Source organism: Camellia sinensis, chromosome 1 (assembly GCF_055761805.1).
Source record: "Camellia sinensis isolate YWXY chromosome 1, ASM5576180v1, whole genome shotgun sequence".
NCBI classification, from domain to species: Eukaryota; Viridiplantae; Streptophyta; class Magnoliopsida; order Ericales; family Theaceae; genus Camellia; species Camellia sinensis.
In genome coordinates, this window is record NC_138961.1 from 208,428,729 (window position 1) to 208,452,537 (window position 23,809).

Here is a 23,809-nt window from a genome sequence, read left to right on the forward strand (position 1 = left end):
GGACAACGGAAACTCGTCGTTGTTCGCCATGGGCGGCGATCAGATGAACCTGGAAGACAAGGTTTTGTCTGTCAAGCTTTCCCACAGACGGCGCCAATTGTACGGGGAGCAAATATTCCGGCAAGCCCGTACTCCTTTCTTCCGAGCTCCGTCGATGTCCGATCACCTGCGAGCAAGTAACGGTGAGCTACCCGGCGGTGTGTGGCCGGAAAAACCCTCCGATGGTCAAGTTAGCACACACCTTAGGATGGATAGAGAGAAGGGAGAGAGCGTTTGAGTGTAAGAATTCCTTACAGAGATGTTCGTATATCGTGTATGGGGGGCGCATACATGCTTATATACCTTCTGAGCCCCATATCCACTCCCAGTCATCTCCTGACACGTGGCTCTGCTATCCCATCTGTCAGCGTAAACCTTGCCGATCATCACCTAATCTCAACTGCCTGACTTCACAGCTGGAGCTCGGCAGTCGAGCTGCTCTACCACGGCCATGCCATGCTTCATACCCAAGTGCCTAACCGGATAAACACATGGAGAATCGGGCTAGGCGGCATCCCGGCAGTGCCTAGCCCGGGTTCCTCCTTTGGTCGGCCTTCCTGCCGGTCAAACAGTCTCCTCGGTTGACCACGCCTTTCCGCGCGCCGGTCACTCAGCTTGTCTGGCTTCAGCCATCACCTGATCAGGCAGCTCGGTCCAACCAAGCACTATCTAGCCGAGCTTCTTCTTGGGCCGGGGCGGCTCACACTTGGCCCAAGTTCTGCCCGGCTCAAGTTCTGGCAGCCCACTTCTTGGCGGCGGATGGTCAATCATCTCGGCCCCATGCACCGTTGGGCTTTCAATCTGCTCGGCCGTTACTTCGGCCCAACTCCTGATCATAAATCACCCTCTCACTAACAATTACAATTATCTTTAAATTATAGGTCTAGTCCATTTGAGAATTTGGCAAAAATCTGATTGCCAACTGCTGGCCACAACTGCTAATTTTCTTCTTCATTCCTTGATCGTGGGCACTTTATAACCCCTTACAACTGCCACTTCACCAAGTTCATGAGATCTTCCCACTTGTCACCTCACAGCCTTTCTAGCACAACTGCTCCTAACTGCTCTTGCTTTTCCACATGTGCTCTTTTTCTCCACGTGCTGTTTTACCCTTGGGTTGCCACGTCTTCTTTAGATTGCCATGTTTTTCCTTTAAATTACATTCTTCATGTTTCCTTCTCTGTCAATGAAATCTGTTAGAGAAATTAGTGTTGCCTTTGTTGTGCTTATAGAAACTAAAGAAACTTTCCATACTCAGTCCATCAATTTCATGTATGTTTTCTCCTTTTTGAGCATCAACAAAGAATTTTATTAAAAAAGCAACAGGAAGGAAAGAGGACAATAAGTCCTCATACAAAGAAAAGGATAAAAGTCAAAACAAATAGCACAAAACTCCTAGCACTAGGGATGGCAAATGGTAGCCCATTCCCTAGAAATCAATTTCACATCTGTTTTCTCCTCCTTTTACTGGACCTATTACAGAGATGAAAAAACTTATGCCTATGCATGAGATCCAATTTTTTAAAACAGTTCGCCGCTTTTCTTTCTTAGTTTACCACCACTCTTACATTCCTTATTATGGTTTAGTGCCCCATTTCTTTTAGGATGTGTTTGGAGGAAAATTCATTTTACCCCATCCCATGTTTGAGAGGGACTTGATTGGGGTGGTATTATTGTATGCTTGAAATTATTGTATTATTGTATGCTGGATTGAATTATCACCCATTTGTGGGATATAGTGTCCAATCTGCCCAGACTATCCTGCCGTCAAATTGTGGAATCAAATGTCTGATAAATCAATTCCATGGATACTCATCCAATTCCCCTATTTTATCCGGCAACAACGTGTCCGTAATGATGATGCTTTCGCTGGATTGCTAAGCCATTTGATGTAGCAAAGAATAAGTGCTTGAACTAACGTTTTACTTCTGTTTAATTATCTAAGCATAGTGACACTATTTGCAGGAAGAATGGTGGGGGCAATGGTGTATCTAGTGGATCTTTTCGGATGGCGTAAGTATCATCTCCTTCTTATTTAAATTTATGCATTTGTTTTTTTTTTTTTTAATTTACTAAATGAAAGCTTTCATTGCTTCAATTTCTAGGTTAGAAGGCCAAGATAATTCAGACATGTCTGAGGTATGTTTTCATTGCTTCAAATCTGACCTTGGTATTTATTTCCAGCAGCCAGTCAATAGTATTTTGCTGCAGTCTATGAGGAGCATACCGGAAAAGAAACATACTGACATTTGGCAACTCTTTAGGGAAGCACAACAAAGTAAGTCCTTTGGTGACTATTTTTACCCATTTCTTTCATTGGTAATGTTTAGAGATCTTATGCATTTGATGTCTTGTGCATCATATGCAAGGTGCCTATTTATTCTGATGCCTTAAGTTGGATTCAGACATTTTATACTTAAACAAACAACGCATGATGGCCATGGAGGAGCTGGACAACATGAAGAGAGAGAAAAAGGTTTTGCTTGATAGGATAAAACAGTTGGAGATAAAAAAGCAGCTCAGCACTAGAAAAGGTGATAGTACCCTGAAATCATTGTTTATAATGTGGCTACACCAAATAGATTATGATTGGGTTAGCCACCTGATATCTTTCTCGCACAAGATTTTTAGTGGCTCATTTACTACATGTTAATAATTGTTTGACCATGATATATACATATACTTGGGCTGGCAATTATCAATGTGATTGGTTTGCTGATGGTACTATAGGGGTCTTGACTAAAAACTTTCAAACATCACGGTACACCTTAGCTTGGTTACTTCCATTGATGCTCAAAATAAATTTGTGAAGCAAAACCAAGAAGGAGAATAGAGTTGTAGATAGAGCAAGTAGAATCTGGAAGAGAAATAAGAAACTGGTTTGGCACTGTTTCCAAACTGTTCACTTTTTCTGTGGATTGCAAGGAGGCTCTCACCCGTTAGTTAAAGTGCCAGGGCTTCATCTGTTGTTCAGAGTCATAGGAGATGACTTTAAGTGATGGTTTAGGCTGTCATTGTACAAAACAAAGATCTCCGTGACATTGAGTTTGCATAATAGTAAAGATTTCAACTTTCAAGTTCAAATCCTCTAATATAAGAAGCTTCAATTGCATTAAGTCTTGTTGCATGTAACATACTATGCGATATCGGGCACGCATCGTGCATTACATGTGGGATTCTTCTTCTCTTTCAAGCATATATATATATATATGTACAAGAGTTAGCCTTGGATTTCAAGCAACGTATTGAATTCAATGAATCATGTTGTTGGCTTGCAGATGTGGCCTGATGTACACATTCACAAGCTTGTAATATCAATGACATACTTTGTACCTTAGTCTAGTTTCTTTGAATTAATGCTCATTAAAAAATGAAAAAGTTGCTTCTTCTGATAACCAAAAGCAATATCTCTAAAAGGGGCAGCAATACACTGACAGAAATATTCATATTATCCGTAGAGTTGAAAGTCTGCAATGATGGATTATCTAAAAGTTTCACATATGTCTCTCAAGTGATGAACTAATATCATCCAAATAGTTTGGTGAAGTGACTGGCCTCTGTGCCCTCCAAAGACCATATAAGTTTGTCTAGCCAAAGGCTCCAAAATAGTCAAAGTATAGGAAGTCTTCAAAACGTGTTTTTTCTTCTACCTACTCTCTCCAACGAACCATACACGTTTGTCTTGCCAAAAGGGCACCAAAATAAGTATAGGAATTCTTCAAAACTTGTTTTTTCTTCTATCTACACTCTCCAGGTAGCCAACAGCGCTGCCACTGATTTTGAAAAACCCATAATATAATAATCTAAGAAGCATGGATACGGACACGTGACACGACACGGACACGCCGACACGCTAATTTTCAAAAAATGCAGGATACGACACGCGGGGAACACGCATGAAATATATAATTTTATATATTTATTATATGTTATATATATGAATATATCGTTCAAAGATAATAAAAATATTAAATATGACAATAATTCTTATGAATTTATATGATTTTTATTTTATTATTGTATCTTAAGTTGTTTTGTTCAAACTTATAATTGGTTTCACATGTGTCTAATTGATAGACACGTGTGTTTAAGAGATACACATGTATTCTCCAAGTGTCCAAAGAGTGTCCGGGTCTTTAAAAAATAGGACACGTTTTAAAGAGTGTCGGACACGTGTCGGGAAAGTGTCCAAAGAGTGTCGGTGTCCGACACGTATACGACACGGATACGTTACCTTCTTAGAAGTGTCCGTGCTTCTTAGATAATAATATTGCTCAGACAGCCGTAGCGACCGCAAAGTAAATAAAAGATGCTCCGCTTATTCTGCCACCTTTTTACTCATTCAACACTATGATTATCTGCCCCTCTTTCTTGTTTTGTTAATCATCAAAAATAGCCATGAGCTGCCCATGCCAAAGAAGCTTCCACGGAAGGAGTTTTGTTTACCAGATAGCTTTCCAAGGGAAATGAAGATTCAAATGTATCCCCGATACTTTATGACGCGACATTACCTCAAATGTCTTTCTCTTTGAAGCTCCCGTCTTATCTCATCCATCTCAAGGCTCAACGAATTGATGTTGGACAATCATTATTCACCAAAGCTTAAGCTGTTAGGAAACAGGCTAGACAGTTAGACTTGAATGTCCATTTGTTCATGTGCATTATCAACATATGAAACTATGCATTGCTTTTATAAGAGCAGATGATTCATGGTTGGCTTGAGACTGAGCATGCAATCTGTTAAAATCCACCTACTCTCCACCTACTTCACCCACTTAAACCTACTCCACTAAACCTAACCCACTACACCACTACCACCTCACCTACTCCACTAAACCTAACCCACTACACCACTACCACCTCCACTTCACCTACTCCTTACCTACTACACACTCACCCTCTTCTATATATAGGAATCATGAATCATTGTAATAGATATCAATAAACATCAATCAATAATACATAAATTTTTACATGGTATCAGAGCAAGGTTAAGACCTTAGTATTTCTCGCTTCACCGGCGGGCGGCAACCTCGCCTTGGCCGCCCGCCGGACCTCAACCTATTCCGCTTATTTTCTACACATACCTTGACTTCTTCAACATTTTCTTACACCCCTCCTCCGCTATGTCGGCGGCGGCACCCGCATCATCGTCTAGCCTCTATCGCCGTTCACCTTGCCTCTCACATATCAGTGGTTGTACTCTTACTCGTCGTCGTCGTTGGCGTTTCTGGCGCTGCTTTTCTGCTCGTCACTGCTGTTTTTTTTTTCCGATTTGCTCTCTCTCTCTTAGCCATGGATTTGGGTGTGGGGTGTAGAGCTGTGGCTTTGTTGTTGGTAGCCATGTTTGCTGGCTTGAAGGTTTCAATGGCAGCAGTGTACAAGGTTGGAGACTCCGCTGGTTGAACCATCATTGGGAATATTGATTACAAGGCCTGGGCTGCTTCCAAGACGTTTCATGTTGGAGATGTCATCATTTTCGAATACAATTTTCAATGTCACGTGTTGCAAGTGCCCCACAAAGAATACCAAGCCTGCAGAAGTGTAAGACAGTAACATGCATCTTCACATACAGCTTGGGTAATGTGTAACTATCAAAAGCACAAGCTTCTTGGACATCCCTCTCTCTCTCTCTCCATGGACCCAACATCATCATCATGCACCCACTCTATCTCCCTCTCTCTCATCTTTTCCCACTTTCAAACCCACTTTAATCATATCTCTCCTTTCTCTTAATTTATTCCATCCACAAATATTTTTCTCTATTTTCTTTATCCATCATTTTCTTTTATTTTATTTTTCTTATTAAACAAAACAACACCACAAAATAACACCAACAACATTCCACAACCTTGTCATTTTATTCATATCAGGGGATCAACCCCGATCACACTTTTACATCAAAAAAAAAAAAAAAAAAAAAAAGAAAACCCACACAAACAAAAACAAAACTATCACACCCACAGTGGGATTTTTCTTCTCTACTCAGCCGCCGGTCTTTTCTTCTTGCCTCCGTTCTGGGTGGTCCTTGCCGGTGTTGCCTCCGTGCTTCCTAGACCACCAAGCAAGTTGCCTCCTCCCTGCTCCTCCACTACAGCATACGGTGGACCTCCAAATCAGAACATCACGGTGGCCTTCCGCTTCAGCTCCTTATTTTCCGCCTTTAGCACACTTAACTCTGCTCGCGCATCCTTATACATGCGTTGGAGCAGAGCCAGTTGGGCGTTTAACTGCTGCACCTCATTTGTCCTACTCTGCAGCCGGTTCGACAAATTTGTAACCGCAGTCATGGTTTCCACACATGACTTCAATGTATACTGATTGGCCTCCACATCCGACTGCACTGCCATTCTTTGCTCCACCGACCGCATCGGAAAGTTCAACGGAGCAAAACCAGAGGTGTTTGGTTGAGGTTCACGGGCCTCCGCACCAGTTATCTCTCTTGTTGACTCGTTGAGGTCGGGAAAGAGAGTGAGTAGACCACGGGATGAAGAGGCCATATTCTGGGTAGCTGAACGGGAAGAAGAGGCCATGTTTTTTGGGTTGCTGAATGTTTCAGCGAAATAGCAATTTCAGACTGATAATGTTCGGAAGGGGAGTGTTTCAAGATTTGCAGCTCTTAGAGGCAATCTCTCAGAAAAACGAATATCTCTCTCAGAAAATGAAGAGTTTTTCAGAAGTTTTTTCTCAGGTTTTTTTGTCTTCGCTTCTGCCTCAAGCACAGCCTCCGCATTGGTTTATATCGACACTGACGACGCGGCCAACACGCCACTCTGTCGCTCACGTGCCTCGCCGCGTCTCCGGCTCACCTTTTGATGGCTCGACGCTTTCTGTCGGGCACGACTTTTTATGGATTGGGCACGCATTTTGATGGCACGTCTTTTTATGGATTGGGCACGCCTTTTGATGGCACGCCTTTTGAAAGATTGGGCACACCTTTTGAGGGTGCGACTTTTTAGGGGTCCGACAAGACTCTGTAAACTGTCCCGACATTGATTCCGGTTAGCTCCTTCATGGGTCCGACAAGACTCTGTAAACTGTCCCGACATTGATTCCGGTTAGCTTCTTTATGGGTCCGACAAGACTCTGTAAACTGTCCCGACATTAATTCCGGTTAGCTCCTTTATGGGTCCGACAAGACTCTGTAAACTGTCCCGACATTGATTCCGGTTAGCTCTTTTATGGGTCCGACAAGACTCTGTAAACTGTCCCGACATTGATTCCGGTTAGTTTCTACAAGGGTCCAGCAAGACTCTGTAAACTGTCACAACAACTGTCACAACATTGTCTGCTACAACGGTCCGACATGACCCCGTAAACTGTCTTCTACATCGGTCCGACATGACCCCATAAACTGTCTTCTACATCGGTCTGACACGACCACACAGTGTCTGCTACAACGGTCCGACATGACCCCATAAACTGTCTTCTACATCGGTCTGACACCGCCATCCAGTGTCCTCTACACCGTTATGACACCACCATACAGTGTCCTCTACATGGTTATGACACCCCATACAGTGTCCTCTACAACGTTATGACACCACCATCCAGTGTCTTCACCAATGGTCTGACACATCTGGTATAAAAGTTAGCTAAGTGAACTGGATTGAGCCATTGCGAGACATCATGAGTTCTGGTAGTGCATAGCAGTATTTATATCTTGCAGTTGCAGATATGCTGATATCTTTCATATTTGCAGTCAAGATCTCATGGACCATGTTACATGATTTGTTTCTTCCATCATTTTACTTCTGTACTTTGTCTATTAAAAAATTTATTGTACTTCTGTACACTGTATATAGATTCTAATACGAGAATATTTACTAATAACCTTCTTTTTCAATTTCTCACCTACACCAGATAAACTATCAATCAGGTCGGAGTTGCTGCTTAGATTAGACTCAATGGTCCTCACAGGCATGATAGGCACTGGGGAGGCATCTGATTTGAGAAAAATGATCATGGATTCAAAAGTAACTGTAGCTGATAATTTCTCTGACATCCTGCATAAAAGAGATGCCGAACTTCTAGCAGAACTCTGCCAGTTCTCAGACAAAAGCAAAAAGTAAATATTTTCTACTATGTAGTGTAACTAATTTTATCTTCAAATTTTGAGGATAATGTTTGAAATATGGTCCCGTCTTTAAAGAAAATGATGTATTTTATATTGAATTCTATAATTGCATGCTAGAGGAAGCATATCTGTGTGTGTGTGTCATCATGCTTTGGTATTTTTACGTGAAACAGCTCGAGTGCCAGAGAAAAGGAAACTGTAGCCGTAGTATGTGGTGGCGGAACAGTAGCTTACATATAGTATATTCAAGATATGCATAGACTTTGAATACAGTTGTTACTAGTAGTGCAAGTGTTAGTAATTTATTGGAATATCTTGCAATATCCTTGACATTTCTCTAGTTATAAGATTGCAATTTGCACATAAGTCTCATTTGTATGTATAAACTTTTCAAGGACATGGTATTTGACACTCATTTGGAATGGCTTATGTTTGCTTCTCTTTTGAGATCACAAGCTTTTGTACCAAGATGTTATTATCACATCCTTGTTCTCTCTCGTTTTCTTCTTTCTTTCTTTATTTCTTTAATTATCTGTTCCAACATATTCTATATCATCTTCTATTCAGGAAAGGTCTTCACATTGTCCACATTTGCACTGAAATGGCACCAGTCATCTCTGTTGGATCTTTGGCATCGTATGTTACAGGGCTATCCCGTGCGCTACAAAGAAAAGGTCATTCGGTGGAGGTTATTTTACCAAAGTAATCACGGGACCTTATATTTCATTTTCATTCTTTTTCAAAATCTTATTTTCTTGTGCCTATTTAGAAGACAAAATGTTAGATGCCATTCATTACAGCCTTCTAGAACACTGGCAAATAGTTCTGAGTCAATGAATAGAATGGAATAGTAAACCTCCATATGATGAAGTTTCTCAATTCACATTTTAAGACATGTTTTGGTGGGAGTACCAAACTTCTGGTCTAGTCGGCCATTACCTAGCTACCACTTCATGTTCTCTTTTTCGGTTTAAATGTTCTTTCTTGGTGAATCCTTGTGCAATATTTGTCGGGATTACTAATTCTTAGCACCATCAATTTGATTGCAAATGGTTTGGATTAGTGAGTGGAATAAAGACACTGAAGCACTACCAGTACTCTCAATCTTTAATGTTAACATCTAAGTTGTAACTACGACTCTTACTCATATAATATACTTGGTTTTGAGCTTTCCTTTGTCGGATAGAAAAGTTAGAATGTTGTAGTTCCATCCTTTATAAATAATTCAAATTGTCTAGTTAAATTAAAAACAAATGAACTTGTTGTCTAGGCATTGTGGGAGCTAAGGTTTCGAAAAGCGGTTGCGGTGGCGCGATTGCGGTTGCAAAGTATAAAGGCCATAGCGTAACGGTTGCGGTAACAGTTGTGGTAACCGGAATCGTGATTTTTTTATTTTTCGCATAATTTAAAAAAAACTTATCGATATGTATATTTTTTTTTTCTTTCTAGAATCACATTTATTAGGGTTTAAAATAGATTATAATCAATTTTTGTTAATTTTTAAGTATGATCCAATATATTTCATATTTTCAGATCACTATAAAATGAACTTTTTACATTTTATTTCAATAGTTAATGACTTTAAGAATAATTGATTTTAAATATTTATAAATTATTTTTGACCAATACCCAAGGTTTTAAAAAGCGGCCGCAACTGTTATGTAACGATTGTGCTGGTTACCGCCACCCGCTACGGCCGCTATAGCGGTGTGATTGAAATTCACATGTGTAACTGACGTTTCGGTGTCACCTAACGGCCGTAATTATCCGTTACACACCGTTATACCCTTTTTATAATATTCTAAATAACTTCCTTCCCCTCCTCCCAAAAAAAATAAAAATAAATAAAAGCTTACAAAAAAAGAACAAATACTTAAGTGATTCAAGCCCAAAGAAAAAATCTTATATGAATTTATTTTCTTTATAATTTTTATTTTATTACATTAGCATGTAAAATAAAAAATATATAAATAGTAGTTGTATTTAATTTTATAATCATTTTATTTAATATTTAATTATGAATATTTTTTATTTTGTTATTGTAATGTGTTGTCTAAAAAATATCTTTAAAAAATTCAAAAATATTTTTTGTTTATGGCACATTTTTTATTTTTACAATCATTTCATTTAATACTTAATTGTAAATAATTTTATTTAGTTACCTGTAAAATGTTGTCTGAAAAAATGTCTTAAAAATAATTTTTGTTTATGGCACAATTTTTATTTTTATAATCATTTCATTTAATAATTATGAATATTTTTTATTCAATTAGTTCAGGAATTGGTCAAAAATAATTTATAGACATTTAAAATCAATTATTCTTAAAGTCAATAACTATTGAAATAAAATGTAAAAAGTTCATTTTATAGTGATTTAAAATATGAAATATATTAGATCATACTTAAAAATTAACATAAATAGATCAAAATCTATTTTAAACCCTAATAAATGTGATTCTAGAAAAAAAAAATGCATATCGGTAAATTTTTTTTCAAATTGTGCGAAAAATAAAAAAAATCACGGTTTTGGTTACCGCAACCGTTATGTTATAACTTTTATACTCCGCAACCGCCACCGCCACCGCCACCGCAACCGTTACGGCGACTACAATAGCTTTTCGAAACCTTGCCAATACCTGAACTAATTGAATGAAAAATATTCACAATTATTAAATGAAATGATTATAAAAATAAAAATTATGCCGTAAATAAAAATTATTTTTGAGACATTTTTTTAGACCACTTTACAACTAACTAAATAAAATTATTTACAATTAAGTATTAAATGAAATGATTATGAAAATAAAAATTGTGCCATAAACAAAAAATATTTTTGAGTTTTTTAAAGACATTTTTTAGACAACACATTACAGTAACAAAATAAAAATATTTATAATTAAATATTAAATAAAATGATTATAAAAATAAATACAATTACTGGTTGCTATGAAGTATGGACACGCCAAAATGGAAGCCGTGGCGGTGTTGGATACGGGGACACGTACGGGACACGGCATCTGGTGTGTCCCCTTAATTTAATTTATTTTTTTGCAGGGGACAGACGTGTCCAAAGCTGGACACACCATGGACACGGCGAGAAGAGTAAATGAAAGAGAAAATGAGTACAAACCTGGTCGGCAACTATGCAGAGCCCTTCGACTTCGACTTCGACTTCGACGATCCAGAGCCCATTTGACTTCGACGATCCAGAGCCCCCTTCGACTTTGACGAGCTCTCTCTCGCCTTTGCCTTCTCAGAGGTCTCTCTCTCCCGCCTTCTCTCTCTCCCTCGCGATCGTCTCCCTCTGTCTCTCTGTTCTCTCCCGTTTTTGTCTTCTTGTCTTGATTCATATATAATATATACAACTATTATATAATAACTATTATTAGATATTATCATTATTATATATTATATAATTGTTATTATATAACATAAATATACTTATAAGATAATATGTAATACATATTATAAGATAATATACTTATACATATTAATAAATAAAAAAATAAACACATGTATGTAAAATAAAAAATTAATTGGAACACATTATTTAAAAAATATAATAAATAAATAAAATAATTAATATGTATTAAAATAAAAATATTGATAAAAAAATTAAAAAATTTGCCGTGTCCCCTGTCGTGTCCGTGTCCCCATTTTTTAGAAATTGCCGTATCTCATGTCCGTGTCCATATGCGTGTCCGAGTCCGTGTCCGTGCTTTATAGGCTGTTTATATATTTTTTATTTTACATGCTAATGTAATAAAATAAAAATTATAAAGAAAATAAATTCATATAAGATTTTTTCTTTGGATTTGGATCACTTGAGTATTTCTTCTTTTTTTGTAAACTTTTATTTTATTTTTTTTGGGAAATGAAGTTATTCAAAATATTATAAAAGGGTATAACGGTGTGTAATGGAACGTTACGGCCGTTACGATACTGCTACGGCTATTACGTAACACCGAAACGTTCGTCACACATGTGAATTTCCGTCACACCGCTATAGCGGCCATAAATGGTGGCGATGACCACCACAACCGTTGCGTAACTGTTGCGGCCGTTTTTTAAAACCTTGGGTATTGGTCAAAAATAATTTATAGACATTTAAAATTAATTATTCTTAAAGTCATTAACTATTGAAATAAAATGTAAAAAGTTCATTTTATAGTGATTTGAAAATATGAAATATATTGGATCATACTTAAAAATTAACAAAAAATGATCAAAATCTATTTTAAATCCTAATAAATGTGATTCTAGAAAGAAAAAAAAAAAGATATGCGTATCGGTGAGCTTTTTTTTCAAATTGTGCAAAAAATTAAAAAAAAAATCACGGTTTCAGTTACCGCAACCATTACGCTATGGCCTTTATACTCCGCAACCGCTTTACCGTAACCATTACGGCGACCGCAACCGCAACCGCTTTTCGAAACCTTGCTCTTTTTTTTTTTTTGGGAAAGAAAGTTATTCAAAATATTATAAAAGGGTGTAATGGTGTGCAACAGATTGTTACGGCCGTTACACATGTGAATTTCCGTCACACCGCTATAGCGGCCATAACGGGTGGCGGTAACCACCACAATAGTTACGTAAAGGCATTATGTAACGGTTGCGGCCGCTTTTTAAAACCTTAGTGGGAGCCTAGCCTCATCCCAGTAGGTTGATTGTCTAGGTGTCTAGATGCCTCGAACAGACTGTAAAGGCTTCTACTTACCTTGCCACTTTCATACTGTGTCTATTGGTTCACAAATGTTTGCAATTAATGAAAGAATCCTGTTGAATTTGTTTGTTGTTCATTTACATTTTCTTAATATTATTAGATTGGGACCAGATATTTCTGAATTGTTACTTAGACAAAAATGCACCTTGTAAATAGGTATGCAACCCTAAACCTGGATGAAGTTCAAGGGTTAAGAGAAATTGAGGCAGAGTTCTATTCATATTTCAATGGTCAATTGCATGTAAACAGAATTTGGACCGGGTGAGTTTGGTTATTTGTTGTAACATGTAAGGTTATGTTGGGCACTTTGCCAAGAATAACTATTTATTTTGTTTCTGTTAGTTGTATTAGCAGAAAATTAAATTAGCAAAGTCATTTAGAAACTCATGTTACCTTTTATTTTTGTTGTACAGTGTAGTCTATGGCATTGGAATCACTTTTATACAACCTATTTATTATTCATCATTCTTTAGCCTCGAGAGGGTATATGGCTACTCAAATGACTTTGAACGGTAATTTGGTTGTTTTCCCCTTTTCTTTTTGGCTTTATCCCCCATCAAAGCTTTATCCTCTAAAAGTATCAGAAAAGAACCATAAGGTGCTTTTACCAATTGCTTTTTGTCATTTCTGTAGTTTATTTTCCTTGATTTTTTCTTTTTCCTTGGACAAATTGCTATGTATTGGCTCAGTGTTTTATGCTGTCTCCAGGTTTGTCAAAACATTAAGATTTCTGTAAAACCCTAATTTTCTTTATTACCAACTATACTTACCAACCTGCAATTGTTTGGGTTGTTTAGTTTGGTTATTTACTGGTCAGTGCAGCTTTAAATCAGCATTTTCAAAACTAATTTTGATCCTTTGATTTTTTGTTTATTAGTTTGTTTTGCTTTGACTCTTTATTTATTTATTATTTTTGCACCAAGTGGATCCCACCTGAACTGAGTTGCACTCATTGATTAATGGACTTTTTACTTTGTGGAGGAGTCATGTTGGTCATATGCCAAGTTTAATTTGATTAGCTTGCACTTCCTGTTCTCGAATCTTGTTATTTGCAAAATAAATTGTCTGTGTTCAATACAGAAAGGCCTTGCATTTGCTTTTGGAACCAATTAGGATGTTAACATTCTTTTTGGAGAAGAAATTTGTTAAGGGTAAACTTTGAAATTATTTTGCCAGCATGGATGAGACATGAATGAGAGGATTGATACTGAATGCACTGAAGAGGTTCCTGAAACAATGTTTTCATACTTTAAAAGAAAAACTGTTACCAGAAATATTCAGTTAGAGATATATAGTTAGTATGAGGGGATTCCTTTGTTCCTTTGTACAACATCACATTCTAACATTGTAAGGCTATACTTAATCGGAAGATGAAATAATTTGATTCTGTCTTGATCTGGTTCTAGAGCAACTGTAGACTGTAGTTTTGAAGTTTTTACTAGGGTCAAGTAGTAAACCATTTTCCCTGGTTTAACTTATTTCTTTTCAGTTTGAAAGTTTAGTCATTCCAGCTGCTACTTGAGATTTTATTCATTTTTCTTTGATCTCTATGTAATTTCCTGAGGTTTAATATCAAGTTCGATTCCATAGAGGTTGGGGTTGTTTGTCTCCATGGGGGAAACCACTGCGACTGGTCTTGCTGTCTGGCCACAACTAACGGAAACAAAAAAGTCTATTTGTGTGCTTTGTTAATATTTATTTCTACCTACTGTTTAACTATTCTTTTGTTTGTCCTTTTTTAATGGGTCGTTTACTTGATGCTGTCAGATTCACTTATTTCTCCCGAGCTTCATTGGATTATATAGTCAAATCAGGAAAGCAGCCTGATGTGTTACATATACATAACTGGCAAACTGCTATTGTCGGGCCACTTTTCTGGGATGTTTTTGTTAAACAGGTGCAACTTGCAACTGTTTCTTTTCATCATGGTGAATGATATGATATGGCCTATTGATGTTGTGTTACATTAAGCTCATGTTTTACTGCTTAAATTCGTAGAACATGATCTTGACCCTGTAGTTTTTATTTATTTATTTAGTTATTTTTATTTTTTTTAAAGCTATGCCAAGGTGTGTCTAACCCATCTTTAGTTGAGACTAATCACAAGGGATATGTACAATTACTCTAATCTTTCTTGCTTGGCTAATAGTAGGAAGTGCGTTATGTATATATTTTCATTTTTTTTCAGACCAGTATCAGTTTGTACTGCACCAGCACAAATAGTTGTTGAATAGCTATTTCAATTTCAAACCGAGTTAGAAATAAATTTTAAAAGGATCACCAACCTTAAAGTAGATTTTGTGGTAACTGCTACACCCCTTGGGGAAGGTTTTGGGGTCCAAATCCTAGCTCTAGTATTTTGACTTAGGTCAAGTTTGGGAAGACTAAATAAGTGCACTTTTTGACTTTTTTTGTATTATGTGTAGAAAAAGTAGAGAGGAGATGTTGATTGATGTGACCCAAAAAAGATAAAAAGATGAAATAAGTGCACTTTTTTAGGTTAGCCAAACTTGGCTAACGGGAGGTGCCCTTGAGAGCTTGTAGCCGTATGTCTGTTTATCCACTGTTGTAAGCATTATGTGCTACATTAGATGGGTTATTAGAATCTGTAATAATTTGACAATTAATTATAAAGAACATGATGTTGTCATAACGATGTTCTTGTCTCAATATACAGGGATTAGGCAGTACTAGGATATTGCTGACATGTCAGGACTTTGATTCTCAGGCAAGTTCCTTGGGTTATTATTTTCTGGATTTTTTTTTACAATTTTTTATGGGTCCTTGCTGTCTTGACATCATCAACTATCATCACTCTTTATATTCTATTACATTAGTGTCTTGAGCAACCTGATAAGCTAGGACTGTGTGGACTTGATCCTTCTAGACTACACCGTCATGATCGTTTGCAAGATAACACTAAGACACATCTTGTCAACATCTTAAAGGTATGCATTTCTTCCTATTTATACTGGTTATATTTCAATGAAAATTTTGGCCATGGTTTTTCATGTGTTATATTGCTTGTCTAAACACTAAGACACGTCTTGTCAACGTTTTTCATGTGTTATATTGCTCATCTAAACACTAAGACACATCTTGTCAACATCTAAAGGCTCCGTTGCATTAATGTGCCAAATGAATTGTATTTTTTCATTGGATGAAATAGTTCCTGTCATAATAAATGGGGTCATTTGATATTAAAATTCAGTAAAAAGGAGCATAAGAAAGTAATCTTTATCATATTGATGATAGACCTTTTTTCAACTCAAATAATGGTTCCATAAAATTTGAGATGTATATCGTAAATTCTAAAGTTCAAATGCAATGATTACATTAATCTCAGAAGGGTTTTATAACTAAGATTGAAACTGTTTAGGTTTGTGATTGCCAAGTTCCAGTGGCAGCTATAAATTTTTCTCTTGATGGTGTCATGCAAAAACTTGAACACAAATACTCTAAAATCTTAATACATTGAAACAATTGTTTTTGACCCAAAAGAAAAAAAAAAAAAAAAAAAAGCAAATAAGTGTAATTTTACAATTGTCCTCGACGAAGTTTCATATTTTAGAATTGACACGTAATAACCTCAAGGAAGTTTCCTTTGAGAGATATGAGAGAGCTAGAGAGGTCTTGAAGTTGAAGCCCACCGCTTCTTCATGTACGGTGTTTGTTGTCTCCGTGTTTGTTAGACACAGTTGAGAGAGAGGGGAAGTCAAGGAGACTGATGGGGAAATATTAAAAAGTAACCATTGCCCACTTCAATTTTTTATTTTTATTATATTATTATTATTTTTAAGGAAAACGGGCTGAAGCCGCTAAACTCATGTTGAATGCATTGGGCATGTGGGGTGGGTTCATTGTTTTTAATCATGGGTTGGTCGTTGACCCAGCTATATAGATAAGGTCAGCTTACCCTATCTGTTAACACTTGACGCCACCCCTGTTCATGGTATAATTTGTAATCTGCACAGAAAACTCAGTTGCTAGTTGCTACTGATTGGCATAACATAACCCCAAATCTTCACATCCTTGCATCAACTGCCCTCTATTTTGTGGGAGAATTGTTCTAAAGCCATATTTCTTTACCCTTTTTTCCCTTCGTTAATTGATATAGCTTACATGTTGCAGTATCCCCAATATAATAGAATCTTTAGCTTCATTCTTGTGAACATCAGCACATATTTTTGGGTTCCTTCTACAAATTTGCAGGGCGGAATTGTTTACTCCAATAAAGTTGTAATAATGTCATCTATGCATTCAAAAGGTCTGATTATTCATAGTTTGAGTTATGGGCTGGAATCCACCTTAGCAGTTCACAAGTAAGTAGTTCTTTCAAGCCATTTCTGAATTTCAATGCTTAAATTTTCTATGACGTGTGTCCTTTTTTCTACCCATCTTGTTATAAACTGAAATGGAACAGAATTTTCTTGATTCAACTAGTAAATAGGTTCACTAACGTTTTTATTCTATAATGTAAGCTCCAAGAATTGAACTTTTAATCCTAAAAGATTTTTCTTGTTTGGATTTGCATATAGGGACAAGTTGCTGGTTGCTCCTTGTGGATTTGACAACTCCACCTGGAATCCTTCCATGGATCACTTTCTTCCACAAAGCTACAGTGTGGATGATATGAAGGGGAAAGCTGTTTGCAAAATCGCACTACAGCAGCATGTGGGGATATCTGAGAATCCTTCTATTATTACTGTAAGGCTTTGTTTGTCATAATCTAAAAAAGTCAAAAATTCAAAAAGCCACTATCCTATTTAAGTCACATCATCTTATTTAAGTCACATCACCTCTCTATCACATCATTTCAAACCCAACCCATATTTCATAAAAAGTCAAAAAGTGTACTTATTTAGATCATTTCTTTCTTTTTCTTTTTCCTCTTCTTCCTGTTCCTCTTTCAATCTGTGCTTCATATGTCATAAATTAACATAACATCTGAATGTAAAATAGATATCTGTTTGGTCAGCTGGGGAAACATTCTGGTAATTTTGTACAATAATCCAAATCTTCTTTCCAGGAAAGCTTTGACATGAATAATACGTTATTTGTTTACACCCAGATGTGTATTTCAAATACAGAAATGGGACGGTGCTTTATAGCTGACCATGCTTTGATAGTTTAAATCTATGTTACACAGACTTGGGCACGAGTGTTGGGTGCAGGTGCATATCTAGAGATTAGACCCATCAAACTTGAAATTTAAGGGCATGTGGACTCGGCAAAAAATGGTCATATATTTTTTTCCTCGATTTGTTGAACTGGTTATAGATTAGACGTCAACCACCTCTAATCTTCTCAGAATGGCTGGAACAAATTAATGTTTAATTTTGCTTAATTTCTGTCATGCATGCATTTTTTCCGCTCTTCTGTAATATATCTGCATGCTTTTAGCAGATCTTAAAGAATGATGTATTATAGGTTGGCTGCATCTTTTCAGAAGTGTCAGATGTTGATCTGGAGAACCTCAAGGCACTTGTTTGTATTGCTTCCAGAAAAGGTGTTCAGGTTTGTCAGTACTTAGTTTCCCCTTATTAATATAAAGGTTGTTTGATTATCCTAATTCTATTGAAAATCCAACCATCGATGTGGGAAGGTTATTAATGGGACACTAATGAACAATTTTTGACAATGAGGAGGAATGGATTAGCCATTCAGCTAGGAGTTTTTAAACTGAAACTTCACATCTGTACTTCATTCCTCTATCGAATGATTTCCTCGAATTTGATTTGTCCAGTTATTTTATACAGTTTATCTTTATGGGGATGAGAAAAATTGAAGGCATAAACAGGGCACTGGAATCTTTTGAGGAAGAACTCAAGGTGCAAGCATTTCTCCTTTCAATTTCTTGTGCTCTTTGGTTCCCATTTGTCTTCTGTTCATATAGGAAAAACATGGATGTATAAAAAAGGCATTACTTTAGCAACCTGGAAAAAGGCACTGTTTTGGTAGCTAAATAGTTTAAGTCTCCTTTCTTGCTAACTGAAAAACGAAAATGTATTGCCACAATCATGAAATGGATTCTAAGAATTGTCATTTCTTCTCTTCCAATCTAGATTTTCAAAAGCATTTTTGAGGCTTGCTTAAGAAAAGGTGGTCCTCAAGGCTGGGCAATTATAAAACCAAGCAGAGACATCATTAAATATATGCTGCAAGCCGAGGCATGGATGACTCAGTTTGACATGCATTTGCCAAATATCACGAGTTTTTTTCTTTTTTTTTTTTATTATTATTTTTTTATTTTTAAATTTAAATTTTTTTTTTCTTTCTTTTCATGTCATCTGATTTGTTGAAAAGTAAAATTATGTCTGTGAAATGAATTGCTATTGTTAGCAATGTTTTGTGTTTTGTGCTTTGCCTTTAAAGTGCAATATTTGTGGTGGAAGATTAAGACTGTGTTTGGTTAGCTTCTCCAAACATATTTTCACCCTTTGTTTTGAGTGTCTTGTTTGTTTAGAGTTTTCAAAAATTAATTCCACACCCATTTTTGAAAACTCTTTCCAAGATAGGAAAATTTGGGTTAACCGGTCGTCCTCCCGGACGTCCGGCCGATTGACCGGAACAATACTTTATTTATTTATTTTTTATATATATATATTTTTTAAACAATTGGCACCTGTTATTTTTTATATTTTAAATAAAAAAAAATTAGAATTTAAAATTTTTTTTTTATAAGTTTTAAATAGAATTTTGAGTTGTGTGTTTGGTTATGAGTTGTAAGTTTTTGTATTAAATATCATATGTCACATCAAAAATTCTCCATTCAATTCAAAACTCATCTACCAAATAAATTTTCCATACTCAAATCATATTTTCAAAACTTACAAACTCAAAATACAGCTCTATTCTCAAATCATATTTAGAAAACTCTACCATAAGCTACCTAAATTTTTCTCCTTAGCACCGATTGAAGATAATTTGAGAGAGAATCGATTGAGGTGGTTTGGTCATATTCAACATAGACCAACAGAGGTAGTAGTGAAGAGATGCGATATTGTAATGGTAGATGGAAGTACTAGGGGGCGGGGTAGGCCTAGATTAACGTTAGCTAGCGTTGTAAATAGAGATATGGATCTACTTAATTTGACTAATGAAATGGTCTTTGATAGGGCCGCCTGGAGAAGAAGGATTCATGTAGTCGACCCCATTTGATAGAACTTAAGGCTTGGTTTGGTTTGGTTTGGTTTGGTTTGGTATCAAAGCATGGAATAAAAATGTTCGAATTGTTTCGGTTTATCTGCCAGGTTTCTTTAATCCAGGATTTTATGTTGTATAATACATTCCAAAATATGTCAAAAGGCAAGTCTCATAGCTACTAATGATTACTTATAGAAGAACTATATCCTTGTCAACCTTTTAAATTTAAAACTCTCTCATTTGACCTGAAAGTAGACAAGATCTTGGATCCACAATAAAAGTTTTTGGTGGTAGTCAAGTGTCATGGTTAAAACAATTCACTGCTATTGTTTATGACAGAGTGGTCTTGTTGCTAAAGTATCAAAATGGGTGTGTTTGCCTGCATAACATGATGGTAGTTTTTATTGCACTGCCTTTCTGTTCATGACTGTTAAAAAATTATTTAAGATGGTCTTCCAAAAGAATTCCCCCATTGTTTGTCATACTTCAACAAGAAGATATAGGCCGCATATTTGTTATTCCTATGTCAGAAAGTAATTTGTTTCATGATGCTTCTTTTACCTTTTGCTCTACTGATACACTTTCTTGGTACTTTCCACACTTTGCAGGATGATAACGTGAGATTTTTAAATGAATATGATGAAGCCTTGTCCCATTTAATCTTTGCAGGATCTGATATTATATTATGCCAATCTTTTGATGATCCAGTGCTCCAAGTGCCAGTATGTGTAGCCTATAAATATTCTTCCTAAATCAGCTGCTCAGTTGCTGTTGTCACATTTTCTCTGAAACAATTTCTTGTACGCCTGTCTGTTGTGGACCATGGGTCCTGGTTTATGTGTGAACTATTGAAAGGATCCTTCAAAGAAATTTTATATGCTTATATATAATATTTGCATGCATCCAAAAGAACTGAACTCAACAAATCCTTGTCTTTTTTTATACCCAAGTACTGTTTCAATATTGCGCTTGATCAAGGGCCAAAATTTCAGTTAAACAGCAAGCCAATCTGTGATTCCTTTCTATCTCAACCCATGCTAATTTTGGTATTCCTCCTTATCCTGGCATTCCCCTCAGTATAATACATAACATACAGGTATATTAAATTTTTCTACATTTACATATAAGGCTGTCTAAATAAGACCTTCTATCCCAGGAACATAGGGTAGTGGATGTGATATTCAGTTTTCGATATTTACCTTTATCTAGATCCCGAGGCCATTTTCAACTCATTCTTTTCTTTTTCTTTTTCTTTTTCTTTTTCCTTTTTGGATATATTTAGGCTTGGTTTGGCATATTTGAAAAAAGTCAAAAAGTAAAAAAGTCACTATCCTATTTAAGTCACATCATCTTATTTAAGTCACATCACTTCAAAGCCAACCCAAACCCAACCCATATTTCATAAAAAACCAAAAAGTGCACTTATTTAGATCATCCCAAACAACCCTTTACTCTCAGTTTAGCAGACTTTTGATGTCCCTCTTTTGTTTTTAGTGCCTTCAGCTTAAATCAGATTGCTTTCCCTAATAGTGCTATCAGTGTCTTTTATTGCATGTTTCTAAGTCCTGCATTTGTGCTATTATTGGGAACACATCCATCCTTACTCTATTTACTTAAAATGTTATATAATGTTTTGCTTTTGAATGTGTAAATATCTTTTACAAAATATTGTTCATGTTTTTTATTTTTGAAACTGTAGCTGAAGGCTCTAAGATATGGAGCTGCTCCAGTTGCAGCAACTCTTATTGATAACCAATTCAGGTTTGTTAGAGAATTTGAAGTGTTTTTAATAATTCGCTACTTTCCTTTATTTTTTTAGCTAATTGAAAAGAGAAAGATCCAGTGTCTAATTATGTATTCTCTCTCAGTAGGCAGATCACAGATTATGACTTTGAGAGCACGGAATTCTCACAGTACATCAACAATACATTTGGAAATGTATCCTTAAGCCGAGCAATTGATGAAATTGTGCGTATTCCCCTGTGCATCTGTGAAGTTGCTTTTGTTTCTGTGTCAAACTCTTTGCGTCTGTGTGTGCTTTACCTTGATAGAATAATTTACTTTTGTGTTCGAAAAAGGATTTAAACATTTGATATGTTTGTTGTCTTGTCCGATTGTGTAGAAGAACAACCCATCCCAGTGGAATAGGAAGATAATGGAGGCGATGACAAAGGACTTCTCATGGGATGCAGAGTGCTGTGACAAACATGTTTCTGCTTACACATCCATATTGAATTTGTGAAACAGGTGTGAATTTACATGTACAGATATATGAACTAATGCATACAATCCATTTATATCATGATGATATCTATTAGTGACTAAAATAAAGGTTTGAATTTACATGTACAGATATATGAACTAATGCATACAATCCATTTATATCATGATGATATCTATTAGTGACTAAAATAAAACTATGATTTATGAGTATTTTGACTTTTTTATTGTTTTACGACTTGATGGATTAATGTTGTGTTTGGTTGAGGGATTTGAGGAGAGATTTGGAAAGAGAAATGAAAAAGGTAGGTGAAATGTGAAAAAAATACGCCTACATTTCACATAATTTCACACACCTTTTCCGTTTCCCTTTCCAAATCCCCCAACCAAATACAGCATGAGGCTATCTTCTAGATACAGTAAGTCTTTGCTTTGTTTTCTCTTACCTAGATAGGCTGCGACAAGACAATAAAAATACTTAGTTCTGTTTGTTTCAGCACAAAATATTCTACATTTGAAAATGTATTTCTACAAAACTTTTACAGGTAAAATAATTACATTTCACTTTTATTTTTTGGTGTTTGGTTGCTACCCTGAAATCATTTCTTAGAAAACAAATTTTGAAAAGAAGAATCAACTACCTACCTGAATGTGAGTTGAACAATTTTAACAAACGCAATACTTTAGCACATCCAAGTAACTTGGCATTTCATTATAAAACTTAGAAGATCACGTGGACAATGAAAACATGTAGGTTTTAAATTATTCATTTTGATCGAACAGTTAACAAAAGGATGTGAAGATCTGTGAGGCAGTAAGCATGCTAGTGAAGTGTTAATAGTTCATCTGATCAAACTTTTTTGGTTTAGTTTATTTATTGAAATAGTAGTGATTGGTACCAATTCATTGTAGAGGCTTGCATGGGTTTACCAGGGCCGACGAGAGGCAAGCTCAACAACAAGGCTAGGCTGGCTTGGGCCCCCAAATTTTAACAAAATTTAGGGCCTTTCAAACTCATATTGAAAATGATATTGTCGATAAGTTAGATTATGCAAGGTTTAATTAGTAATTTTGCATTTAAAAATATGAAAAAAAATAATATTTGATTGATACTTTACTACAGTTAGGCATAGTTTGCAAAAAGACTTTTTTAATAACTTTTTGGCTAAAATATGATATAAAAAAATTTGTATGTTTGGGAAGAATTTTTTGACTTTTTACGAAAAGATATATTATAAAATAATATAAGTAAAGTAAAAAAGAGTAAATTGACATTTTTGTCCTTCAATATTGTTGTTCAATCTGTCACCATGTGACTTCACTTGACATGCTGTCAAGTGAAGTGATGCATCATAAATTATTGCAGCATGTCAGCTCTATAGGCTTAGGTGATAAAAAATGTTTGGGAGCTCTAAATTGAAAGTTCTAAAGGAGCTCTAAGTGTGTGGGCTCCACAGTGATGGTGATGTTTTGGCTTATTTTTTGAGACTTGGGGTCACTGCTGTGCCTAATTGTTGTGCCTCATTTTGAAATGCATTATGGTCTTATTTTTATGATCTGAACTGTTCATTTTGTAGGATTTGTTGAGTACTTCAAACCTACCA

The 23,809-nt window shown here is 36.0% G+C and overlaps 1 protein-coding gene across 23 annotated transcripts in view; it reads left to right on the forward strand.

The window, feature by feature from the left end:
- LOC114277189 (UDP-Glycosyltransferase superfamily protein) overlaps window positions 1-23,493 on the forward strand; it is a 39,928-nt gene extending 16,435 nt beyond the window's left edge. Inside the window, exons 2-21 of one of the 23 annotated variants that reach the window (XM_082893933.1) lie at window positions 2,005-2,052; window positions 2,145-2,178; window positions 2,251-2,317; window positions 2,445-2,573; window positions 7,903-8,107; window positions 8,684-8,818; window positions 12,996-13,100; window positions 13,253-13,351; window positions 14,607-14,736; window positions 15,517-15,567; window positions 15,677-15,787; window positions 17,052-17,161; window positions 17,378-17,546; window positions 18,270-18,356; window positions 18,599-18,670; window positions 20,594-20,707; window positions 21,685-21,746; window positions 21,854-21,953; window positions 22,108-22,232; window positions 23,118-23,493. In XM_082893933.1, the coding sequence (XP_082750059.1) occupies window positions 2,005-2,052; window positions 2,145-2,178; window positions 2,251-2,317; window positions 2,445-2,573; window positions 7,903-8,107; window positions 8,684-8,818; window positions 12,996-13,100; window positions 13,253-13,351; window positions 14,607-14,736; window positions 15,517-15,567; window positions 15,677-15,787; window positions 17,052-17,161; window positions 17,378-17,546; window positions 18,270-18,356; window positions 18,599-18,670; window positions 20,594-20,707; window positions 21,685-21,746; window positions 21,854-21,953; window positions 22,108-22,227 (1,948 nt within the window). In that variant the 3' untranslated portion in view covers window positions 22,228-22,232; window positions 23,118-23,493. Of the gene's footprint in view, window positions 1-2,004; window positions 2,053-2,144; window positions 2,179-2,223; window positions 2,318-2,444; window positions 2,574-7,902; window positions 8,108-8,683; window positions 8,819-12,995; window positions 13,101-13,252; window positions 13,352-14,606; window positions 14,737-15,516; window positions 15,568-15,676; window positions 15,788-17,051; window positions 17,162-17,377; window positions 17,547-18,269; window positions 18,357-18,598; window positions 18,671-20,593; window positions 20,708-21,684; window positions 21,747-21,853; window positions 21,954-22,107; window positions 22,403-23,117 lie in introns of those variants that run through there. The other 22 variants (XM_082893947.1, XR_014343958.1, XR_014343962.1 and 19 more) reach the window with 22 other exon arrangements.
- Window positions 23,494-23,809: the final 316 nt, after the last annotated feature.